The 20714-nt window shown below is 43.9% G+C and overlaps 3 protein-coding genes across 5 annotated transcripts in view; 2 read left to right on the forward strand and 1 right to left on the reverse strand.

The window, feature by feature from the left end:
- The window catches only part of LOC143355139 (paired box protein Pax-6), a 76174-nt gene extending 69125 nt beyond the window's left edge, over window positions 1–7049 (forward strand). The window contains exons 7-10 of one of the 2 annotated variants that reach the window (XM_076789699.1): window positions 3416–3675; window positions 3909–4222; window positions 4572–4963; window positions 6017–7049. In XM_076789699.1, the coding sequence (XP_076645814.1) occupies window positions 3416–3675; window positions 3909–4222; window positions 4572–4923 (926 nt within the window). In that variant the 3' untranslated portion in view covers window positions 4924–4963; window positions 6017–7049. The remainder of the gene's footprint in view (window positions 1–3415; window positions 3676–3908; window positions 4223–4571; window positions 4964–6016) is intronic. The other variant, XM_076789698.1, reaches the window with a different exon arrangement.
- LOC143355141 (cytoplasmic dynein 2 light intermediate chain 1) overlaps window positions 1–20714 on the forward strand; it is a 161608-nt gene that overhangs the window by 120182 nt on the left and 20712 nt on the right. The gene's annotated exons all lie outside the window — the stretch shown is intronic.
- Window positions 8046–20524, reverse strand: LOC143355140 (uncharacterized). 2 transcript variants are annotated; one of them, XM_076789702.1, is made up of 6 exons: window positions 20373–20524; window positions 20021–20120; window positions 19321–19440; window positions 19062–19233; window positions 18818–18934; window positions 8046–10715 (listed from the first exon to the last, which is right to left on the reverse strand). In XM_076789702.1, exons 2-6 carry the CDS (start codon window positions 20078–20080, stop codon window positions 9775–9777), a joined length of 1410 nt encoding a protein of 469 aa, XP_076645817.1. In that variant the 5' UTR covers window positions 20081–20120; window positions 20373–20524; the 3' UTR covers window positions 8046–9774. The 2 variants fall into 2 exon arrangements, with proteins under 2 accessions (XP_076645817.1, XP_076645816.1); XM_076789701.1 differs by lacking the exon at window positions 20373–20524 and adding an exon at window positions 20209–20364.

The raw sequence follows: 20714 nt of genomic DNA on the forward strand, positions 1-20714 counted from the left end.
CAACCACGCTCCCTTTAACCCTTCGCCGCACGATCCCCTTCACGGACATTACAACTTCTGCACCGCGAATACTTTCCCGAAGAAAAAGGAAATTCCAGTACACCTATCATTTTTGGCTTAACACGTTAACTGCCATCTCAGTCACATGACAGTGACTTTTAACTAGTGTCGAAGCATTATAAGACGCCATGCACGCTAGTTTGTATGTGAATGATGCGCACGCAGCTGCTGGTTTCTGTTCGTTGGTTCTTGTAACGCCACATGTATTACGAGTGTGTCTCCTACTTTACGTTAACTAAATATAGTTAAGTTAATAAAGCAGAGTTTGTTAAGCTTGGTTTATATAATAAACGTTTGTCGGTATTACTTTATTCAATAACTGGGTTTAGACATTCATTTTTATTGCGACATATCTGATAAACCGAATTTTATTAAGATCTTCAGAATTCAAAAGGGTTAAAACAGCATCCCCTATAATACATTTAAAATTTCTAGTTTCGCTTTCACTAATCAAATTACCCTGATTTTGTAAGAATCTCTGGGAACGATATGTGGCAATTAACGTGTTAATACTGCGAAAACATGGAATTTTGATTCCGATTTAAGAACAGCCAATTGCTTCTCTTGACACCTCGAGCGCCCATCCGGCAGTCTAAAACAGTCTGCAAAATCAGAGTAATTGATCGAATGAAATAACAATCGAAAGGTAGAGATGCCCGATACTAAAAATACTCCCTCACTGTTTCAGTATCTCGCAAATCCTAATCTTTGCTGGAGTCAATGCGTTAACGTGTAAATTTTAACCCTTAACGGACCAATGCCGCCAAATAAGCGGCGTGGCCGCTTAATAATATATGAAATGACACATCTCTATACTCGATATAAAAATGCTGAGTACACAGTTTCTCTTGGTATGAAAAATACTTTGGACCTGGTGGGAAGTAAACTTGAAATACTTCCGGTCGGTTAAGGGTTAATTTACGTGTCTGGACAAATATCTAGGAGGCGATTTCTAGTAGACTTAGCACCGAAGGTATTGATTCTCTTGTTCGAGGCTGCAAAATTTCCGTGGACGAACAGTGTTTTAAATTCGAATCTTCGAATGAACGGGATAAAGGCCAATTTCTGCGACCCTCGAAGACCCCCACGAAACGGCCTGTATAAACCAAAGCTCGCTGTAACCACAATGCCGCCGGTTCCCCGGCATTGTAGCGTCGGTAGCACGTTCAAGTGCAATAGAAAAATTCCGGGGTCGAGCCCCGGCGTTTAGGTAAGTGCACCAACGGCCATTATCGGCGTTAATAATGCTGTTCGCCACTTGTGCCCCCTCCGACCATTACTCGACAACGACTCCGCCACCTTTATTTTCACGCCGGCCCGACCGCCGCGCCGGCGTGACTCTTTAAACCTCGTTTTTCTCCCGGTTGTCGTCGTATTTTAACGGTTTTCGCGGCCGAGCGCCGTGGCGAACTCCCGCGTTTTACGATCCTCATTATTCTTGCACTTTCTTTTGCATCCGCGGCCGAAAATTACGGAAGCTCGCGCGGACTTCCGGCGCCGGTGGACTTCGACTCGTGGGCGCTGGACGTTGATCGCCGTGCGATAACACTCTATGCGTGTATTCATACTACGCATGAATCCGATTCTATAATAGGAAATAAGATGTTCGTCGGGGTTCGTGTATCGAGAAAGAACGAGGCAAAACGAGACGAGGGTTTTGCCTGCATTAATGAAAATGGGAAACAGAGGTCCGCCATCACGGTTGAACTGACTTAGACTGGGGTTGGCGGATAATACGTTGAGCGACGATCTTGGTCGGGACGGAAGGCAAAGGGCAACAGCTCGAGAAGCTGGGCGGGCGAGTTCCCCTCCACCGACGATATATAATCTCTCGTCTCTCGCCTCCAGCGTCTAGGTTAGGCCCTTTCTCCTCGTTCTTTTCTGAACCCTTGCGCGCGAAACGTCGTTCGTTGGTTCGCCCGTGCAGGAACGATGTTAGAAATTAGAAACGCGAGACGGGAGAGGAAGCTGCAAACAACCGAGACGAAGAGACGGCGCGGAAAGAAAAGCGAGAGGAGGAAAAGGAAGTTCCGCGTTGTTCCCGGTTCTGCTTCCTGTGCTGGAAACTTGCTGCAGGAGCCTTCCGATTCCGCGAGAAGTTCGGAGCCACGAGCACGAGCACGAACGCGAGCGTGGCGCCCTGCCAGCTTCCAGAATAAACCCTAACCGCATCCACGAAAGGGAGTTACGGATTATCTCTCGAGTTCTCATCGCTTCCCCGACGGTATCATTATGAAAACCAGTCCCGGCCTTCGGTTCCTCCCGGCCAACCGCGCGATACATAAGTACGTCGCGTCGCGATAACTTTCGCCAAAATCTGGCCAACCGAACGTTCCCTTCGCGGGCCAAGGAGCGTCGAGAAACTATGTTAGAGACGACCTGACCGCTGGAGAATTGAAGATTATTCCAGAACGTTTTTACACCTATCGTTTAGCCACCGCAAACCACCTGAGACCCGTAGCAGTTTGAAAAATTGATACACTGGTAACAGTCGCTGATCATCGGAATCCACGGTCACCGGTGAGGGGTGAAAATAGCGAAGAGAGCAAATAATAGTGGAGAGAATTAAACAGGACAGCGGGGAGATAAAAAAGGGCGGCGATAGGGGGTTGAGAAGTCGGAGGGATCGAGAGAGGGAGAGAGGGAGAGAAGGAAAGAGGAAAAGGAAGAGGATGGGACTTCGGTCGGATGACAGAAGCGTATCGTGCTAGGGAGAGCAACGACTGGCGTTGGGACACCCGGCGTCTTATCGTGCATCCCCCTTCGCTCTTTCCTCCGGCTATTCCGCCAGCGTTACCCTCCTCCCGCGCGGTTCTCACCGCCGAGCCAAAACCCAGTGACGCCTGGACTCGCTCACCCAGAAACCGACGATAAGGTTCACCCAGCAACGCCTGCCTACCACTCTCTCTCTCTCTCTCTCTCTCTCTCTCCTCTCTCTCCTCTCTCCACTCTCCACTACTCGGTCTCACATACACTATACACACCCCACTGTACGCCCCCGCACTTACACGCACCTACCTATTTATATAAGAAAACTGACGTGTACGCCCCCGCCGACGACCCTCCTACCGAAAAAAAAGGACGATAGGGTCAGTAAAAACTCGCGACGGTTCGACCGTTCGAGAAACCAATCTCGATTCTTTCCTGCTAACCGGAAAAATTCGAGATTCGATTCCTCCGACGGCTCTGTCCACCACCTCGCTGTACTCGGTCTCGACAAGGGTTGAAACCGTCGACGATTCCGTTTCGCGTCATTGCCTAGGAAGCGAAGAGTCTCGCGCGAGCATGCACGCGTAGATTAAGTGTACATAGAGAAATCCGCGTAGTCTACTTAGGAATATCCGTTTGTTCTCAGTGGCCGAGCTGGAAGGTGGCGCGCACTCGGACGAAACGAACAGCGGGGGCGACAACAGCAACGCCGGCAGCGTGTCGGGAGGCACGGACGACGATCAGGCGCGTCTGCGTTTGAAGAGGAAGCTCCAGAGAAATCGCACGAGCTTCAGCAACGAGCAGATCGACGCGCTCGAGAAGGAGTTCGAGAGGACGCATTACCCGGACGTGTTCGCCAGGGAGCGACTGGCCGGGAAGATCGGCCTACCGGAGGCGCGAATACAGGTGACTAAGAAACTTGTAAAAGTGTGTGTGCCCAGAGCAGGTCCACGAACTTCTTCAACGAAACCTCTGTACAAGAACGAGAACCGTCGCGTCGAGTCTGTAATAACGAAACCGCGTAACTTTGCGCGTTCTCCGCGGAAAATCGATCGCGAAAATCGGCCGGAAAATTAGGCGGATCCTGTAGCCTAGCGATTGACCTGTATCTTCGTCTGTCTTCTCGTTCACTAACTCAGGTCTGGTTTTCGAATCGGCGGGCGAAGTGGCGGCGCGAAGAGAAATTGCGCACGCAACGGAGGGACAACCCGCAACACCAACAGCAACCGCAACAGCAGCAGCAACAGCAACAGCAACAACCGTCGCAGCAGCAACAGCAACACGCCGGCGGGGTCAGCCTGGTCGGCACTGGTCATCCGACGCCGCCGCCGACCTCCGCTATATTGGCTGGTCAACCGCCCCCGCAAGCACCGCCCTCTCCGCCCAGGATACATCATGGTTTCGCACCCACCGCCGTTTACCCCGGAATACCCAGCATGCCTGATTCGTACAGGTGAGAATCCTCTACCGACGTTCGAGCCGCTACACCTTGAAGCGTGAAAAATAGAATTTTTACTTGCAAGCGTCCTCAGCAACGGGTTCGAGGGGGCAGATGTTTCACAAGAATTTGAACATCTTTTGGAAGAGTGTAGTTTAAATGTTCCAGAATCAAACGAAAATATGTTAAAATACGTTTTTGACTCGTCAAGGTGTACGTAGGCCATTAACGCGTTCAGGCTCTCGCGATGTGCGACGTCGCGATTAACAGTTGTGCTTCTGACGTCGTTACAAAGATGTTGCTCGGGACGCGAGACGAACTGTTTTAACACTCTCGGATGTTCGGACGTTCTCGGGTGTTGCAGTCCGATGACGTCGATGCCGAGCTTCACGATGTCCGGCGGCAGCCAACAGAACCAACACACGACCAGCATGTCGTCGCTCTCGACCGGAAGCGGAATGGGCCCGATGGGCATGACCGTCGGCATGACGGTGGGCCCGAGCCCCGGCGCCTGTCTCCAGCAGCGAGACAATGGCTACTCCTGCGGAGTAGCTCGACCTACCAGCTACGAGCCTCTTCATCTCGGATACGGCGCGAGGCCCACCTGCAGCCCGACCCAGCCTTACCACACGGCGGGCCTGAACCAGTACAATCAGAACACCAGCTCGACCGGTGAGTGTCTACCGCACTCACTGCACTCGCTGCTTGCACTTTAGCGGACGGACTACCACGGATAACACGCTATCGAGCCTGCTGGTAATGGATTATACTCGCTTCTGTCTTACGAATGTCTTTCTGCAACGACAGAGTTCTCCTCTCGTTTCGAGTCCTCCATCGCTTTCCTAGCTTTAGAGACACGTTCTTCCGTTCTGACTAACACGCGGGCCCTTCAAACAGGTTGACAAAAAAGGGTGTCTCCTGCTCTAAAGGCTACTGTATACTTGCTCGAAGGACTCTCTGTTCCCAACGTGCAAAGACTTTCTCACGTACCATCTAAGATTAGACCGCCTCGAGTTGAAGACACAGACAGGACTGTTTTCTTTCCAACCGGTGTTATCTAGTTGTCGCAATTATAGATGCTCGGGTTCGAGAAAAAGAACGTAACCAAAGGTCGTTCCAAGTTGCAGAAGGTTAAAAGTTCTCGAGGTTTATTTTTAAAATGACGCGTGCCAATATTCTACATGGTATAGCGTTGCAAATTCGACTTAATATTCTCATGGTATACGCGTTCGGTGAAATCTTCTTCTATGTTCGTATGTACTCATTAACCCTTCGCACTTGAAGCTATTTTAACTCCAAAACTTCAGGAGTTAACTTCAACTTTTTAACTCCATTTCTTCCGACCTAGAATATTTCCCTTCTATATATATATATTTTCTTTCTCATGTCATACACACAAAAATGGTGCAATTTACTCGTACGATATCGAAGTGTTTAGTAATTTATTGAATACAGATTTAAGAATTTAAAAAATACATCGAACAATGATACAGCAATTTTTAGTGGCGCCTTGCAGTCGCCATTCGAGTGCTAAGGGTTAATAGACTGCGGATCTAGACCGCAAAATAATAAATTCTCTGCATTTGTTCTAAGATAAAGTATTTTACTGATGCTGTTAAATCCTTTGAGTCTTTATACTGCCACAAATCACAGCTACCCATTTCAGTCATAAACGCATAAGATCCGCAGTCTACTCGCTGAACCGTAGAATCGTTGAGCCAAATCTAATCGCGCTACTAATGAAATCGACACCGGTGTTGGACGTTCGCGGGAAAATAATTTGACGAACGGCTCGCCGTGGTTTTCCAGGTCTGATATCGCCAGGTGTCAGCGTCCCGATCGCGGTGCCAGGCCAACCGGCACCGGACATGGCGGCTCAATATTGGTCACCGAGGCTACAGTGACCGTGGTGGTCATCGGTGTCGACATCCTCTCCATAGACTCGAGCTTCTTTGAACTTACGTTAGCTTACGAAACGTTAGACGCAGGAGAACACGACGAGGAGAAGACGTTCGAAATCGATGAGAGGCAGTTCTTGCGGACGTTCAAGACAATTCTACCATCGTCGATGGCCGTCGATTGCCTTTGAATCGAGCGGTTCGAGGAGCGAAGAACGACGGCGACCTTGAGGAAGAGACGTCCGACAAAGGATGTCCACGGAGAGCGCATTTCTTCGCAAAGATCCGCCGGTTTGTTCCGTGCACGACGAAGATGGTTCTCGCGAGTCGCCGGCCGTGTACGAGGAACGCTGTTGCGAAGTATCGTTCGACAAATCATTACTTTCGAGTCTAGTTTCCCTGATGATTCCCAACGTGGTCTCCGGCGAGAACTTCGAAAATTGAGCTTTAACAATGATCCGACGAGACACTGTCGGAATTAGCTGATCGTACTCTTTAAGACGATTCGTACACGCCTAAGAGAATCACACGCGTTTGAACAGGTTACGCAGAAAGAAATCACGCAATCATCTCTAGGAGAGTTAGGCTTCTTTCGAAGCGTGAGAGAAAGAGCGAGCGAGAGAGAGAGAGAGAGAGAGAGAGAGAGAGAGATCGACACTGACAAAATTCGAGTAACCCACAGCTACCTTAATGGCAGGATCCAGTATTTATCGCTTGAAGATCTTCATCGCGTTTTTCTAGTTACGATCGTATTTCCTCGAATAGTTGTTTCAAAAGCGAAATAGTTCTCAGGACACGGCTCCAGTTGCGACGTGCAAAGTTATGGCGGCTGATCCGGCAGCTTCGTTTCCCGTGAGGGTCCATGACGACCCCGCGGGATTTCTATGCAATAGAGGTACTCGCGAGAGGTACTCCGAGATTCTTTTTAATGTGTTCTTAGCAGAATTTTTGTGTACTCGTGTAAACAGCCGTTTTGAAATCCGTTTCGGTTCGACGATAATTAAGTAACGTAGACGGTGAAGATATCGACACCTTCCGAACCTATCGGATCGAGGAAGCTTGAGAAGCTCTCGAGTCATCTGTACGTCATGAATGTCTAATTGTAAGACGATTCCGTTAGCATCGACGACGCGACCGTGGAGATCGAAGGATTGTCAGATTGTCGGTCGATGTTAGTATTCGCGAAAAATTGAATGTAATTCCTCGCGCGACGATGTTCTTGTACAAAGATCCCAGGGGGACGACGGGAAGAGCTCGATCGCCGAGAAGAAGCGACGACGTTTTATCTCTTTTTATTTGTTTGAGTTGAACGAAATTCGTATTCGGGGCGAGGATCAAACAAAATGTGTTCGAAGAGACGTGAACGATTGAAAAATTCGTGATGAAAAGTCAAATCTTGTTGGAGATTGTACAACTCGATTAGCGGAATATATGTAATTCGGACGTGCGCGAAAGCGAAAGACGAAAGTGAAAATTAGGGGATGGTTATCAGCGGGGGGGGGTAATTAGCAATGGCGTCTGGCAGAGTTTTTAACCGCAGTTCGTAGATGTAACCTCTACCTAGGCCAATAAAAGAACGTAAAATAGTTTTTAAGTCGGTATTATTTATATTCGTGTAAGGAACGGAAGCGAGGCAAGAGTAATGGACGTTTATTGTGTGTACATCGTAATGATATCGACATTTATATATAGTTGATTCTAATCCCAAGTATCCGATAAAGCAAACTCGATTTCGTCATTTATATCCGGTGCAAGATGATTCATCAGCAAAGAAAGACGCGTCACCAGGTATGTTAACCGTACGATTATGCATTCGAAATAAATAGTGTGTGCATTTAAGTAAAACCTTGTTTCATTACCTACCTTCTCGACGTGGGAGCGTGTGTCGCGTCGGCTGCGACTCTTGAAGAGAACGATACAGGATGAAAGAAACGACGAGCTGCTTGCAAATGTAACAATCGTATATTTGTTCCGATTTAATACTTTTTCTTTATACAATTTCAATATCAGAAGGTACTTCAACTTATTCTATTAGTTTCGTTAATCGGAAAACTGACGGATAAGAATAAAATATTAATAAAAAAAAAAAAATACGACCAGCGCGGCCAATGATACAAAAACTCACTGAACCTTTTCAAATCCAGCAGATTGCTCTTGACGAAACGCTATCGATTCACCTAAGCTCCTCTTGGTACTGCATACGATAAAACCGTGGACTGCAGAATTCTTCCGAAATAATTAGCCACTGCGTTCAATTTCATCCATCTAAACCATTTGCATCGGCGATTTACGGTCACGCGAACGTACTTGAACGCCGAATGCAAATAGGCTGGTCAACGTTGCAATTAGAGTCGCATAATAAGTCGGGCCGATCGAGAACAAGCTCACGGAGTTTGCATGCAGCAAAATGTGACATAACCGATCGGGGAAATCCTTGAGCTCTCGTTCCTCGTTTTCAGCGAACGGCGAGCAGCGTGGAATGAAGTCCTTCTAATTTGAGCACTGTTTCCTCCTTTCGATGCTTGCTCCCCAAACGTCGTCTCGACAATGAAAAACCTTCCCACAGCGAAAACAATTCTTCCCTCGAGAGTGTAACTCGCGTCAAACGGCCATGATCGATTGGCGATCTCGGTCGACCAACAGCTGAGCGTTAGGGCCAGCAAACTTCCAAGGATAAATTGCAAATGGAAAACCATTAATTGACAGAAATCGAACGATCAACTAACAGTCTAGTCCTACGTGCGAGAAATTCGTTTGATCTAGAATCTACAATCATCGGAGGTGTGTAGGAACGTAATGGAAAATGTTTGTCGCATCGTTCCGCCTTCACGGTCCAATTTATGATCGGACTTCTTCTTCTAAAACCAGCTACAATGCCGATAAAATCGTGTGTTCTTCGGTTTAGGGACCCGACGTCTTTAGAGTTTACGAAGTATTGAAAATGCTGAAGAAAATTGTCGGACAAGTGAGCGAAGAGAAATAAAATCGAAAACGATCCGGTGCTAGAACGACGCGCGTGCATCTAGGGCGGGAATGCTGTACTTGCGAGAAAAGTTGCTCGTGCCTCGACGACACTCGAAAGCGAAGAAAAGTTGGACCGTAAAGCGCTGTCGCCGCGTTCAACTGATCTAATAAGCTTACCAACGATCGCAAACATCCGAAGATAAAACAGCTTAAATACATTATACGAATATATATGTATATATATAGAGTGATATATATATATATACATATACGTGACACGTTAAGTAATCGAATACGCCATTGACGAACCACGAGTCGATAGACTTCCACGAGCATGACGAAAATGCGAACAGCTAAACGAGAAATGCATCGTTCTTTTCAAATCCTACACGGTTGTCGCTACAATGAAGTGCTGCGACAAGGGAATCATAAAAACGTTCAGAAAAGTACCGTCGATATCGTGGGGGTGCACATGAAAGAGGAAGGATATAATACTCCTAAGAATAGCTCGCGATCGCGAGCTTGAGAATTCTCCTAAAATCGAAAGGTATTGCAACAGCGAGGGTTCATCTAGAATTAGTCCTCGTCAGCCAAGGGGAAATAGAATCGGCGACCAAACGAAGCTTTGAACGCGAGATCCAGCGACTGTCTTCGAACAGCATGGTGAAGAAAACGAGCGAAAGCGTCGGCAAGGTAGCCCATTCCTCAGACCGAGTTCTTCTCTTTGAGCAACGCGTCGATATCCTTGAGGATGTCGTCGGACGCCATGTCTAGCGTCAGATAGTCCTCCTCGTTCACGTTCAAGAGACTGTCGCAGGTCTCTTTGGGATCCTCCGCGGAGCGGGTGGTGGTACCGGACGCTTTTTTCTCTTCGTTGACCTCCAATTGGCTCTGGTCCTCGTCCGTGCTGCTGTCGCACAGCCTGATCTCCACCTCGCTCCTCTTGCCTAAGTTGGCCGACTCGGTCGACTCGGAACTGTTCAGCCTCTCGAGTCCAGGATTCGGCGGACTCTTTCTTTCGCCGGCTTGCGGTGGCTTGCACGATCCGTCGGCTTCGCCGAGAGAGACGAACCTCTTCGGCGACCTCCTCAGCTTAACCGGCGGCGCGTTGCCCGAGAACCCTAGGGTGTTGTTCGCGCTGTTACGCCTGACTTTGCGCCTGTCAGCGACGTCCTCGTGGCCGTCGTCTTCGAGGGTTCTCTTGACTCCTCTGACGCCGGCCGCCTCTCGGAGCTCGGTCAGCGTTTTCAAGGTGTCCTTCAGAAATTCGGCGGACTCTCCGTCGCCGGAACCGTCCAGAGCCGTTGTCTCCGCGGACGGTTTCGACTCGTCCTCCTCCTCCTGCATCGCTTTGCGACGTTTCCTTCGTCGGATCTCTTCCAAGGTGAGCACCTCGAAGTTCAGGCTCTTGTCGCCGTTCTTTTCCGTGTCGTTGGTCGGGTACGGACTCACTTTTCTGTCCTTGCGAACCTTGATTTTGCCCCCGGCCACGTCTCCCGGATGGTCCGCAGTCTCCATCATCTGGTAGGAGTAATATGCCGCGCTCTCGGCCTGGATCTCCTCCAATCTGATCTCTTCGTAGGTCTTGCAGTAAGGAACCCTCGGCTGCGGCTTTACCGGCGACGGTACACTTTCATTGTCCGACTCTGGAAGAAACACAGGACCAAATGCAAGAATATGTTACTCGAGAATGGCGTCGATGGCCTTTTGACGCTCCTCGACGCCAGGCGGTCTAATCCTCGGCCGGCGCCGACACTTTTTCTCTCGCCCTCTCTCTTTTATACATCCTCCACATGTGGCGTACGCTAGTCTAATGTCGCTTTCCGGGCCTTTTTTTTTTATTTTTGTTTGTTCGTTTTTGTTCCTGTTAAGCGGCTTAAGGAATTTTTGATTCTAATGTAAGTGAATCCTAGTTGGAAAAAAGAGAGTGTTTAGTACAGTTCCAATACTTTGACCGATATATTTCCTTGACCGTTTTCTCCCTCTCTCGCTCGCATTCTCTCTCTCTCTCACTCTCTCTCTCTATATATTTGCGGACATCTCAACCTTCGATACTGAAACATTTACGAGCAAATACTGCCTCCTCAGGGTTCTCGTCGTCGTGATTACTCTGTCTTCGCATTTCTTTCTTTCGCGACTACGGGGATCTCTGGAAGCTTGTTCCAAAAGCTGGTTCAGCCCTCGTCCCAGCCGTTGTGTTTCGCTTCGGGCTTTTCTATCCACTTCGAACCGACGGAACGACCGAAAACCATGAATCGCCTTCTGAAGCCCGACCCCGGTATAGCCTACCTTTTCTTCGCTTTCGAAAAAAAGGTATCCGAAACGACGGAAGAAGTTTCATCGAGGAATTTCACGAACAAGAATTGAGACTCGTTCGGACTGACACGATAGTTGCGAAAGTAAAACCGCGGAGATAAAACGGCGTTACGAAATATTTGTTTTGCAACCTTGTTACATTCGATAGCTCTATTTTCGGACGGCGATAGCACCATTGAAAAATTCTCGAGCGTTCCCCTTACACATAATCGCAACCGTTGTGTCGGATCACGTCTTTTTTGGGTCCATGAAATTACAAATGCAACCAGAGGAAATGTATTTGTTGATCAATTTACTATCATAAAGTATCTGTAATATCATTTCGTTTACATCCGATAAATAAATTTTACTAACACGTACAAAAAAAAAAAGAAATATCAACAAGTATCAGACCGATGCAAAGAACCGACCATAATCGGAACAAAGTTGATGTAATCGACCGAAGTCACACCCCGGGAGTCTATTATGCGTATCTCCGCGTCCCGAAAAAGTAGATGACGTGTGAATTGTAAAAATAAAAGCGAGTGATCTTCAGCGATCGATTCCAATTTGTCCCGGCTATAGTCATCGATTACAGGGATTAACATAGTGTGTCGTAGAACAGAAAACAAGACGCGCAGGTGAATATCGTCGCTGGCGCGCACGTTGGCGTTCGTCTCGTTCTCTTTTTTTTCTTCATTGTATCAAGTTTATTGAAATCCAAGTATCGTCTCAATAAAAATTAATGATTTCCATTCGGTTTACATCAATTCATATAGCAAGGAATTACGGGTCGCGTATAATTAGCATGTACTCTCGGCGGAACGAAGTCCTCGTCGCGCGAGAGATACAAAAAGGACTCATTCTCGCCTTTGTCTCGCTATTAATCGCCGAATCAACCGTTCACACGTGTGTCCGTCGACGCAACGACAATTTCCATAGCCGATTAACCGATGGTAGATTGCGGATTTTATGCGTTCGGGACGAAAACAATTCAAGAACACCAAAGTTGACACGGAAATGTTCAAACTCGCATAAAGATCCGCAGTCCGTTCCTTAGCTGTTAATCGCAACCTCGCATTCCGAGTACCACTGAAATGATACTGGCTTACAATTGAAAATAATAAAGAAGCTCCGACGACCGGAAAGAAATCGATCATGTCGCAGCGAAAAGATTTTTTCTCCGAACGCGCGAAATAAACCGAAACAAAGACCGAAATTGTCGTTGCTCGAAAGGGTTCGCAGAACCAATTTTTCCTATTAGTTAACACCGCGAAAAACAATCGTTGTACAACCGAAATCGTTCGGTTTCCGGAAATTATAATAACAATAACAGCGATAGCATTGACAATATCCATCTTTTTTTCCCGTCCGTACTACCGTATGGCAGAGCGGTAGCAACAATAAATAAAAGAAGAAAAAGAGAAGAACAAGACGGAAGATAAACGATCGATGAAATAATTCAAGCAGAGAACCACTCTCTCTCTCTCTCTCTCTCTCTCTCTCTCTCACTCTCTCTCACTCTCTCCCTCTGCGCCGAGGATGCAAGAACAATGATTGCAGCTGGACGCGCTCAATAAATAACGATCACGAAAAAGGAAAAAATAAAAAAGGAAAACAGATTATCGAGATACCTTCGAAACTCGAGCCGAATCGATAAAAATAGTAAACATTGATTAAAAATAAAAAGAAAAACAAACAAAAAACGAAGGAACTTTCAGAGAACGTTGATTATTCTACGAGTTTAACAAAAAGAAGAAATATAATGATCGTGAACTGTGCTAAACGTTACAAAATTGCAAGAGGAAACTAGGATGCATCCTCCTTGATTAAAGCATTTCTGGTGCACGATGTTTTTTTTTTTCTGTGATTGTGATTACAATTACACGACTCGCCGACGAGCCTCGCATCACATCGAAAATGTAACCGGTCGTCGTTATTCCCGACGATCTTAAAGAATCAAAAGTCCTAAAATAGATGATTACAGGTATGTATATATTGCTAAATGCATTGTTTATCGACTAAACATCGACGCAATTTACGACTACTCCTTTTAGCGGAGAAATTCGAGCGCAAAGCACGTCGGCGTCGCCCCCATGGTCACACCATGGACACCAACCCCGTTCGATCGCTTTCGAAACATCTCCGAACACTAGAAGAACCAACAAAATCTAACGTGCTAAGAAAATCAAGGTCGTCGCCGGCGACACAAGTCCAGCTGCTGATCCCTTTCCTTTTCTCTCTCTCTCTCTCTCTCGCTCTCTCGTAAAGTATAGTTATAGGTAGGTGCTCGCACACTATCTCTTCTCTTAATATATTCACGCACACACACGCACTCTCGAGGAAGTTACATGCGTTACAGGCCGTTTGATTTTTTTTTTCATTTTCTTTTCTTTGTCGGTCAAAGACAATTTTTCGGATTTTGGGAGATTGAAAATATTTCTCACACTAATATTCTCACTTTAAACATTTTTCTTTTTCTCTTTTCGTTTGGTAGTAATAGGCTAGCCACAGAAATTGTCGAGACTCGAAACAATACTACTCTATGTATTTTTCTCTGTAAATGAAGTTAATCTCTTTTTTTTTGTTCTCTTTGAAATCCGTCTCTTAACTTCTAAATAGAAACAAAAGCATCCTTGCACAGCGAGCTTCGCACAGGATTCGAGACAAGAATGTGGAGTGTAATTCTCTCTCAATATATATTTATATATATATATATATATCTATATATAAAGACCTATATAATTATAAATAATCGGTTCAGTGTACTTTCTGGTTTCATCCGTGTGCTATATCACATTGAACAAATTCACGATTAATTCCGTTAATATTAGCCATCGATACAGTCATAGGTATCAAGTACAAGTTAGTTTGTCCGGCAAGTTGTCTATACAGCAGAAACAAGAAAGAAAGAAAACGAAAGACGAAGACCATACTCTACTAATTTTACACTACTCTTTTCTTATAATACACAATCTCTCTTTTAACTCTCGCTCTCTTTCTACGCATCGTCCTTGTACAGATTTTTTTTTTATTTAGTTTGTTTTCCGTTTCTATACCGTTTCCACCATTGACTGCCCAATCTAAATTACAATTACGGGAAATCCTTCGGTTTTTTTTTGCGAGATTGTATCATACAAAATTACGTATAAAACAAGAAATCTTTCCCTCGGTTTCCGCTATTACGAGACTGAAAAAAGGGGTCGGCGCTTGTGGATCTCTCGCGAATGTTAACATGATTGAACGCGGTGTATCAAGCAAACGTTATTTTTCGACTGAAACAAGACGACAAGTCACTAAATCAGTGAGATTAAGTTCCAGCAGGGACTAGAACGTTCGAGACTCTAGTTGCGTAAAATAATCGGTAAAAATATTCGGAATATCCTCGATCCGCGATCGCGATCAATGCCCTAAACACGCTCGATTTACTCGATTCCCTCGACCATTAATATATTATCAACGTCTCGATATATATAATACATATCTCATGCTGACGAATTCCCGTAATTAGGATTACACTGAATTGCCTTGACACGGTTCTCGTGCAGATCTAGGCGCGAAATAGTTATACATGTATATTAATAAAAATAATAAATATTGCAATTTGCCTTTACCGATATTTCGAACACCTTAGTACCAGGAAGAAAACGCTCGATTTGCACTAACTGTCTTCGCCAACTTCTCTTCTCTTCTATTCTCATCCCCACTCTTCTCTCATCTTTCGACTAACATATAAGTGAAGCGGCAGCGGCGGCGGTGGCGGACTCAAATCGAAATTGAAAAGTACTATTTTTTTTTTATACATCAAGTTCCGCGTTGTTGCTTCACGTTCAAAGTACGTATATGTAAATATGTCTGTACGCATGCAATACGTATATTTAGTCGCATTTCCCTTTCTTAAAAATTCCTTCGCTTATGTAGCATTTTTGCTGATTCTCTTGTTCCTCTTTCTATATTCTTTTCTTTTTACTTCTTATATAAATACATAAATATATAAACATACACACACACACAAATATATATATATATATATAAGTATATATATATATATTTATATATTTATATCGATAATTAAGTATCTGTATCATATAATTTTATACTTCATTGTTCAATCGTTTTCGTCTCTCCACGTCGTTTCCCGATCCTCGAGATCGTCCCTTTTCTATCGTTTCGTTTCTCGTTTCCGTTTTTCACTGGAAAAGCGTTTGTCGTTCGACAAAAAGGAAAGAAAAGAACAAAAAAATAGAAGAATCGAAAAGGGCGATTTCGATGAAGAAAAACGGCACGTGCCTTTATATATCTCATAAACCTCTATCGATCGGACACTAATTGAAAGACTCGTTTGTCCGTTTTTGCTCGAAGACGCGTCTCGTATTCATCTGTGAATTTTTCCATGCGTTCATTCACTCCCGGCATATTCGCGTTTCTCTCTCTCTCTCTCTCTCTCTCTCTCTCTCGCTCGCTCGCTCGTCTGTTGCTACTTTCAGCACTAATAATTCATAAATTTTCGCGCTACGCGAGACACATAAGCTAACTTACATATTTAATTCGGAAAGAAATGATTCATCGGGTCTCCGTTCGAAGAGTCTCAAACTCTATCGCGTACAGTACTGTTCGGGGCGAACGTTCGCTTCGAAGATACAATATTTGCATGATCGGTTCCGTTTGTTTATTTGTTGGTGCGCAAGAATACAACGTACCGCTGTAACAGTTTGCACACCCGTTGTAACAAATTTGTTTTTTTTTTCTCTCAGTTTCGCCCGAGTACACGTCGGACATCGCTGATATCACGCTCTCTTATTCCAGTTCCACTAATTCCACTAATTCTTTATGGAAAGCCAAAACATATGAAGGCATTGTACCGTTTGTGTGCACGCGTTAAATCGGAGGAAAGACTCGAAACACCTCTCACCCCGCGAGTGTAAAGTTATACGTTTACTTGTTCGTTCGTAACCCCTTGTATCTTTCTTTCGTATCGTCGCAAGCGACAATCTACGCGATACTGCGCGGAAAAAATCAAAGCACGTGTGCACGCGTACCCGAGGCAGTATTCGACTGGAATAATTTCATTTGTTTTAACTATACCGTGAGAAGAAGCTCGAAGCATAACTTCGCGATTACAGTGAATCCGAAACGTTTCTTCGATAGTGAACTTTTCTTTTTCGAATGTTATGTGTCGAGCTTAAAGTATGATTTTTTTTTTGTTGTTTTACCTGTCCTTTTTGGAAATTCAGTGCCTATAGAGAAACTCTCTTCACCCTACTTATTGTGATGTTGAGTCGGCATCATAGTACCTGTGCGAGTTCAGATTGTGTGTGTGTGGCAAAGCGACGACCCATAGCTATCTTCTTAATCATCCAGAACAGTTTTCATTTGGGTATCATATAGCACAACGAAATAGATGCGGTTACTTCGATCTTGTTTTGTTTTGTGGCATTCAGGAAAACTCGAGGCTCATCGCATTGTCGCTGGAGAAAGATAGCCATAGGCAGTTAGAGGGCTACAGGCAAAGTTTAGATATAGCAGCCCCTGGAAAAATTGATATTCAAATCTACGTTTTTTTTCGTCTACTTTTAGTTTGTTTTTTTTTTTTGGTTGTTTGTCTGTTTGTTCGTTTACGGTTCAAGTCATACTGTTTTCGTTTTTTTTTTTGTTTTTAGGATGACAATTATTTTCTGACTCGAAACATACTGTGTTCCAGCAAATTGTGAACATTTAATTACTATTCAATGACTTGCAATAATTTTCATCGCGAACACAGTCTCGTCGAATCGATCTAAATGTTGCATGTTATCCCTCTTCCCAATGGTAATACACTGTGTACTATAATAAGTTATGTTCTTATTTTCAATCATATTGAAATAACACGTAGCCGTAACTATAGTTTCAAAGTTTAGTGGGCACAAATGTTTGAAACTATTCTCCAAAAAAATCTTTCGTACGTCAATATAGAGTGTTATGCTCTTACTCTATCCAATAATAAAGACAACGATCACGTATTGCCAGAGTTGGGAATCGATTCGTTAATGCTCGCGATCGACAAGAATTAATGGCCAAAGATCGCGATCAGTATTATTTGTTGATCATCGATCGTCTACTGAATTTCAGTGGATAATCGTGAACTGCATTAAACATTGCCCAACTCTGCCTATTGCTTCTCTACTGTTTTTCTTTTCTAGTAAGACATTATTTTCAATCTATCATCATTTCATTGTTTCGATTCAACGCGAGAACTACCGAGCGGTCGAGACGACAGATTTGTAATTTCTGCATTTGTTGAGCTTTCGCACGATTTTTGTTTGCAGTATGTACAGAAATAAACGAATTTACTATTCAATTTGATAAAAGAAACGCAAACCCAGTTGTTTCGATCAGTCTGGTGGTTCTAGCATCAAACAAGTGAAATCAAAATCCATAGTATTTTCTAAATATTCGATAATGCTAAATAGTGCAGTCTTTATTATTGAAAAGGAAACTTAAAACACTTTACGAATTTACGAGATACACTGGTGCCTCTAACACTATCGAAAGCCGTTATCATCTGCAAACATTATATAACTTCTCGATCGTACTAATGCAGCTGAAGTTGCTTTTTTTCTCTCGTATATGGTTGGCTGTCCTCTTTTTTTTTATTTTAGTAGTTTTGCTGCTTATCAATTCGCTTTTAAGGGAAATATGTCAAGCGAAGATCGATTAAGTATCGGAAATGTACTAACATTCCTAGCGATCGATTGATAAAAATAATCGACAATGAAATAATAAATCAACTTCACAAAATAGGAGATACAACTTTGTTTTACGTACAAAGTATCGTACACGTTAGCCTACACGTATACGATACTTCACATCGTTCGAGGAGCAATAGTCGTAAATTATGCTACACGGTATCTGTTTCCTCGTTTTGTCACGGTTTCATTAGTGTACGTACTGTTAACTAGCAGCTAATTTATGGTTCACGGGCGATGGAGATGTACGGTGGTTACAATCAGAGTATTCCGTCAAGTTTAAAATCGTTTGTAAGAGGTCATCTCGAAGTATGGAAAGGGGAACCTTGAGGTCTGGGGTTGGGAGGTCTGTCGCGTATTGTGAATGGGTGAGTAGGGTGGTTGTTGTAGAAGCGGAGAGCTCTGTTGGTTTTGCATTGGCGACAACGACTGACCAGGGGAATGAGAATGGAGGTTTTGCGGATGGGAGAACGACAACGTGTGGTGACAGGGGGAGGTCTGTGAATTTTGTACATTCGGTTGCGGTATGTTCAAGTTGTTCGTGACGTTGATGTTATTCAATAGGTTCAGACTGTTAGAAACGTTATTAGGGATTGTCAGATTGCTCGGTATACTGAGTGCGTTTGGAATATTTATACTTGTCTGTAAATTGGGCGGAAGGGAAAGAGTAGCCGATGTAAGATAATGTACGCTGAAAGATGGACGGGGGGGCTAGTAAAGCCTCATACCTTCTTCAAATTTGACGATAAGAGGGTCAACAGCTGGACTACCGATAAAACTGCCTGCTTCGCTACTTCCTCTACCTTGATCCGACTCTGTGCTGTTTCCATCATATTTTGCATCGTCTGCCAACAAATCAAATGATTTCTTTAGTTAAACAAGCCTGTTTTAGTTTTGCCAGGCGTTTGTACAAGGTATTCTATAACATTTGGGAAGTACAATAAAGACTTGTAGGGTTCATAGTATGCCTACCTTGACGATTTAACCATTCCTGATTTAATGACTTTGGTGTCAACTCAGAATTTTTCACTGGGTTAATGGGGTTATTAATCGTACGAGCACTTTTATGCATAAACGAACAGTGCGGTTTTCTACAACCTCCAGGTTGTGTTTCCCAGTAACATGGAATTGCCTTGCGATTTTTCTATGCGAGCAATAAAAGTATTTGATTAATAGTTCCTTCTAGTTTCTTGTTTCGACGGTCAATGTTCCTAAACTTCCATATACTTACTTTCAACTCCATATGCCTATAAGTACAGTGTTCATCGAGACATTTGCCTTGTTGCCAATATATGCACATTGTCTCGCAACCCAAGGCGGATGGTTCATGTCTGAAAGGACACTCATCACCCTTCAAACAAAATCAAAAACAACAATTTTAGAATATCAGTGTAATTTAGGTAAACGTAATAGACATTATGAGCAAAGTACATGATTATGATCATCATGAAAAATTGCAGTGCTCATTGGATTTATCGATACTGCAATGTAATTTAGAAATCTTTTACGTGCAGTCAATTTTCCTTTTTTATATAAAGATAATGCACTTATGTTACATGGTTTTGCTATAACCATTCATAAATTTATATGGAATTTTCTGAACTTAAAATGACAGATATTTATATCAATAATTATATGAATAATATTACAGGTTGTTGTAACACTACAAAAAAATGAGGAATAATAATTTTCAAAGGTCTGTAAGCATAGACGAGACAAAAAATTATTCATGTATGTAAATAACTAATTTGTCAGTTATTTGAAAAAAAGAAGGGTATCGTGGAACTTCTGGCTTCAACATGGCCGATCTAACCTCGAGGCGAATGGTACAGAAACAATATGGAAACAAATTGATCGAACATTTGAAATTTCCTCGCGGCGAATAAATAAAACGAATATTCCGTTCTAAATGGTTAATAGGAGAAACTTACCTTTTTGCATGTTGAATAATAGAAAAAATAACAGTCGGTATTCTTATAACTGTGCTCCATTTGCAAGAACTGATAGAATGATGAATGATCGTGTTCCTTGCTGAAACAGAAGATATTACAGTTGATAGATGCGTTCGAATAAATAAATTAGCAAACGCAAGGGAAGAACTTGAAACGTGAAACTTTACCATTTCGTGCGAAACATGATTGCAACGTAATGTACCTTGGTGAAACGTTAGTTACTATGTTATTGGAAATTAATTTGAACTGAAAGGTGTCGTGATCACGGGTATTTGTATGATGAGAAAATGACCTTTTCCCGGTACGTATTACTTGTATACTTATTACTTACATGTGGTGGCAGTGATTCCTTAGATGACTTCTTTTTTGCCCCTTCGCTTTGACCCACACACTAAATCGACTCGCACACAGATTCAAGTAAATAGTTCGACCGTAGTACTTGTCGCCCCTTTCGTGTAGACGCTATTCGGTAATAGATATGACGGCGTAAACTTCCGACGAGACGCGAAGATGCGCGAACGTTCGCGCGCGACTTTCAAGTCGACGCGCCAACTTGTTACGGTTCGTTTCAAAGTTACATTCGATTTACGACAAAATTATGTCAAAAAAATACTCGGAATAATCGTCTTTGAACTAACCGGGATATAACAATATATTTTTTACTATATTATAA

This window comes from Halictus rubicundus, chromosome 6 (assembly GCF_050948215.1).
Source record: "Halictus rubicundus isolate RS-2024b chromosome 6, iyHalRubi1_principal, whole genome shotgun sequence".
Lineage (NCBI taxonomy): Eukaryota > Metazoa > Arthropoda > Insecta > Hymenoptera > Halictidae > Halictus > Halictus rubicundus.